Source organism: Nanorana parkeri, unplaced genomic scaffold (assembly GCF_000935625.1).
Source record: "Nanorana parkeri isolate BGI_ZX_2015 unplaced genomic scaffold, ASM93562v1 scaffold1597, whole genome shotgun sequence".
Taxonomy (NCBI): domain Eukaryota; kingdom Metazoa; phylum Chordata; class Amphibia; order Anura; family Dicroglossidae; genus Nanorana; species Nanorana parkeri.
In genome coordinates, this window is record NW_017307865.1 from 21,050 (window position 1) to 26,382 (window position 5,333).

Consider the following 5,333-nt stretch of genomic DNA (forward strand, 5'->3'; position numbering starts at 1 on the left):
GCACCTCTCACCACCAACCCTCAAGACCGACCTCTGCTTCTGGCTGGGAGGACTTAGCGTCTGGAGCTACAGCTGACAACTCATTTCGGCACTACCAACCCCCCGTTCTCACTACCATGCCTGAAACCCCAACACCCCCATGCACCACACTTGCACACCCACCTCTGCAGCATGTCCCCAGTTCACTTGTCATTGCCCTGATGTCCGCCTCTGCACCAGTGAATACTTTTGACTTCGTTATTACTATAGTGATGCACCTTTCTGTACTCAGCCCATTTAACAAACTAGCACTTCTGCTAATCTGTACTATAAATACATCGTCTAGGAATTTTCCCCACACATTTATAGGTCCACAATTTATCTGATCAAACATGGAGCCTGCTGCTCCTTATCGGACACTGGACCATTCCACCATAGTGGCAAAAACCATATAGCCTACTATACAAAAAACTATAGCCTACTGCAGATCAGGCACATTCAGGGGGATAGTGAACTTTATTTGTTTTTTCTGTTCATGTATGCAATTGTCTTTTTGGTGAGGTAATTATTAAACATTGCATATTTATCACCTGCAGCTGTGCACTAAATAGGCTTTCCTCCTAGACTAGCAAGGATCTACACATCTAGAAAGTGTCAAAACGTCTTACATTTCTATCGGGTCACTTCACCACTAAACACCCATCAGGACAGGGACATTGAACCAGGCAGGTAGGAGAAGCAACTTGCAGTTCTAGGTCACAAGGATTGTATAGAATTGTAAAAAAGCCTATTTTCTGGCACTACCCCAGTGATCTGTACAGCATACCAATGCATGCCGGAAGGCAAAAACGAGAAACTGCAATCGTAGGACAGCTACAGCAGAAATAATTCAGAGAGCGTCACCCAGGAATAACGACACGTGTCCTAAAGTGTCAAGACTAGGCAAACAGAAAGGGGGGGGGGAGAAAAGCAAGCCATGTTACCAAGTTATTTCTTTACCTTCAAGGGGAACTATATCACCTTTTTACATAGACATTAAATATATTAAGTTAAAGGGTAAGCTTACATCTCTGATCGTGCTTCATCTTAATATGGCCAGATCACAAACCCCTTAGCACCATCCTACCCCTCCACTTTCCTAAATGACAGGCTTCTTCAATCCGCAGGCTGGTATGGATGTTTGAGTTCACCATGCTGCCTCTGACAGCATAATTGTCGGGATCCGCTTCAGCGTCTCAGTATACTACGAGCTAGAGCTCGCGGTATACTGAGCCTAGGGTGACGGGAGGACGCTAGTTTGTGTCCTCTCGTTACCCTAAGGAGAACTATGGGGAAAAGCCTTAACCCCATAGTTCTCCTTTAATGTATGGACATGGATGGGAGGAAGACTTTGCAGAAACCAGAGCCTTGCAGCCACAATCCACTGATCACAGTTGCAATGCTTTACTGACTCCAATGCAAAAAATAAAATGCAGACTTTTTTTATTATTTAAGCTGGATTTTCCCTTGCATATCTAAACCCAAAAGCAACATATTGCAGCTGATTAATCCTAAAATGTGGTGGATGCATTCGTTCTCTATTTTTAGCTGGGGATCCAGCTTCTTGTAACAGACCAAGCTGTCCAGAAAAAGTGGCAGAGTGTTGAAACATTTACCACCAACAGGGGTGCTTACAATGCTCAGTTTTTATTTATTTATCCCAAAAAGGAAAAAAAAAAATCTGTTTTTTTTTAATCTAGAGTTCAGTTTTAGTTTTTATTTGTTAGCCAGGTCCATCTAACACGAACCTCTGCACAGAGAGACAATGCTGCTATGCTCCATGGAGCCACCCTGAGGGCCTGTTCACATGACGTCCGTTTTCTGTGCTGACCTGATCCGTACGCTCCTGCACTAAAAATGCATCCCAATGTGTTTTATGGGCTACAGTTCTCATGTGCGCAGTCCGTTCAGGTTAAGACAGAAAAAATACTGCATGTCACATTTTGTACGGTCAGGAAACGGACCAGAAACGCAAAACGCGTCAAAAACACACTGCAGCTTACATACTGACAGCCCCACTCCAGCAAAAAAAAACATTTCCGATTGCACGAGTCTCATGAACTTCTCTGGCAGGGCAGGAGGCCCTGTATAATCCAATGACAGCTGCCACCACCACCTGCAGTTGTTCACAAGCAACCAAGACAGTCCAGGATTACCTGCAGAGTATCGCACCTTGTGTACTGAACAACCTGCAAACAGCAGCAAGCAGCGACGGCTGTCATTAGATTATACAGCACCTCCCGTCTGCAGCAGATCACAAGTTTAATGAATTGCAATCAGCCCCATTCGCAGGTGTAAATAGGAACCAAAACAGGAAGTGTGTTACTGGCTGGATCACCAGGTGAAAATAGGGGGGAAAAGAAAACTAATGCAGCCACCACATCAAGGATTGTTAAGCTGCAATATATTATATTTTGGACCTGCAGGCTGAACAAATGTAAAAATCAATTCGATGATTCTTTACTACCGGCTATCGTATTTGGAAGGCACAGGTGCTGTGGCTGCTTGAGTAAAGTGTTAGTGCAAAACAGTAATAGGACGCAGTCACTGGTCGGGCAATAATTCTCCACCTAGCTTAAGTCAGTTTTTAAATCGACTTCCATCAAGCTGTGTGGTGTTGCAGGTTTACCCACAGCTGAATTCAGCAGAAATTGCCTAGAATTCAAGCCATCTATGGCCAGCTTAAAGACTCCAGGTCACACTATGCAACTTGCGATTGCTGCGGCAGGAATCCCAAGTGTCCCGTTTAGATGCGGCCGCTGTTCAAGTAATGACATGGTGACAGCGGCCGCATCCAAGCATCAGTCCACATGCAATTGTATGTGATAAAGCTACATGTGGTTTGGAATAGATCACTGGATGCAAAATGGAGGAGCCCAGGGACAGTGATCTATTGCAAACTGCATGTAATGTCATCACATATGGGCTGACACTGTCACCTGGTCATTAACTTGAACAGGTTACAGCAGCCGCATCTAAACAGGTCATTTGGGATTCCTGCTACAGTAATCCCAAACGGTAGTGTGAATGTCACCTTACAATGACCATACATCTATAGATTATCTGCAGATTTTCTAGGGTCAGATGGGAAAGTGCAGATTCCTCCATCTACGCTACACTGTGTGGCTGGCAGAATCTCCATTTACGCTACACTGTGTGGCTGGCGGAATCTCCATCTGGGCCAAGTTTCAGTATCATGCTAGTCTGTCCCTCAAAATACCTGAACAATCTGATTGGATTCAGGCATTGTTCAGGTATTTTGAGAGCCAGCGGGGCTGACTAGCATGATACTGAAACTTGGCCCAGATGGAGATTCCGCCAGCCACACAGTGTAGCGTAGATGGAGATTCCGCAAGCCACACAGTTTAGCGTAGATGGAGGAATCTGTTGCACTTTTTCCATCGCACCACAGAAAATCTGCAAATAATCTATAGGTGTATGGCCAGCTTTAGGGTGCAGCTCTACTTTAAGAATGACAAATGCAAGCTACAAGTGTCAGTACACCCGACATTCGCCTCCATCATGAAACCTGTAATTAGTAAAGTAACTGGGTGATCCAGCCATTTCCATACTGGCATCATATAGATGAATGCACATATAAACACAAGTAATCGTGCACATGTGAGCACAAAGATGAATGCACATGTAAACACGTGTAAGTATGCACATGTGAGCGTAGATCCGATCCAGTGGCTAAAATGTCAGACTATCCCAGCCCACAAAATGAGTTTCTATGCAAACACTAATAAGCACAAAGTGTAATTACATGCTTTTTTTATGCTGGATTCTTCTGGCAGCGTCTGGATTTCCTGAGGTAAACATCTGCATGAGCGCCAACTAAACGCAGTTTACTGCTAACTTTACTTTCCTGTCCATGTTTCATATTACAGCCATACAGCAACAACCCCCCACCACCACTTAGCCCAGGGATCTTCGCCACACAGGATCTTTTTTTTTTTTTATTTGGCACAGCTATGCAAGACTGCAACCACACCAATCATTCACGGATCAAATGGAGAGACTACAAGTCCCATCAGCCACCATGGCAGAGGGACTTCTAGTTGTCAATGAAGTACAACTGTAGGGACATCATCCCACTTTCAGTCCATTTATACTTCCTCCCCTCCAATAACGGAGAGTCCTTACCCATCATTAGTACATGGTCAGGAGGAAGAATCTGCAGGATCCAGAGCACTGCATCCTCATCAACTGATCACAGTTGCAATGCTATTCTGGTTTAAATGCAGAGAAATAAATGCACATTTCGTGTTTTATTGATGTGTGCATGTATTATTTGTGGGACCTCATGGTCATTTGGGGGGTAATTCAGAAGCCCCACAAGGGATCGTTTTAATCTAAAAATGATCCCAAAAAATCCTCTTGTGGACAGCGGAGGTCAGCACGAAGCCTCTTGTGGACAGCGATCGCTTACTACAGGTGACAGCCGGTGTATGACCGGGGACCGGAGATGACAGATGTCCGCGATCTGAACATCTACCAATAGAAGCCCAGCACTGGAGGAAGGGAGGGATGCCTGGACTGTGTGACGACACGGTGCCTATGGGGGATACCGGTGGAGTTTAGGGGTTCACTCACTTTTCGCCTTGCTTAGGTGCAGGGAGTGGTCGGACACCGGCACACGGCTGGCCTCCCCGGGGTACACCTGCCCCCCGGCGTAGTAATGACACTCTCCGTCCTGATGAGCTCGGTTAGGCCGGGGATGCTCGTTCTCCTCGGCGCCATGACATGTGACAGCGGCAATATGAAAGAGGAGCAGAGAGCTAGCGAGCAGCGCGGGGACATACCGCCAGGCCTCCATCATCCTAGTCTATAGCTGGAGAAAAGACACGTAGGGACTGTGTATGAGGAGGAGATATAAGGGAGGGGAACAGGGGGGAGGGGTCAAGTTAAAGTGGAAGTTCACCCTACAGTCACTCACTGAGCATACACAGCCATTACAACATGGAATACAGAGCGCCATGTTTGAATTCTGGCTGTCCAACAATCAGCCTTTCAAAATTGGCCAGCCATCAGGCTCTATTCACACATGAGCGGTTTTCTGCGTGTATTCGGCCGTAAGAAAATGCACGGAACCGCGCTAAACATAAAAAAACAATGCATTGTAATGTGCATTGTTCAGACTATTGCTCCGGTCGAGCGGTATAAAATTGCGCTTCCCGCAAAATAGTCCAAGCACGATTTTATGGGCAGATTCCGCATGTTCCGGCTATAGTAATAGCGTGGAATTCGTGCAGATGTTAATGTTTACGCAGTTCCGTTTCGTGTGGTTTTCTGTGCGAAAAACCGCGCTGAGC

At 45.8% G+C, this 5,333-nt stretch overlaps 1 protein-coding gene across 2 annotated transcripts in view; it reads right to left on the bottom strand.

The window, feature by feature from the left end:
* Positions 1-4,914, bottom strand: part of PRDX4 (peroxiredoxin 4) — a 17,455-nt gene extending 12,541 nt beyond the window's left edge. For both annotated transcript variants that reach the window (XM_018570787.1, XM_018570788.1), the window contains exon 1: positions 4,615-4,914. In XM_018570787.1, the coding sequence (XP_018426289.1) occupies positions 4,615-4,840 (226 nt within the window). In that variant the 5' untranslated portion in view covers positions 4,841-4,914. The remainder of the gene's footprint in view (positions 1-4,614) is intronic.
* Positions 4,915-5,333: the final 419 nt, after the last annotated feature.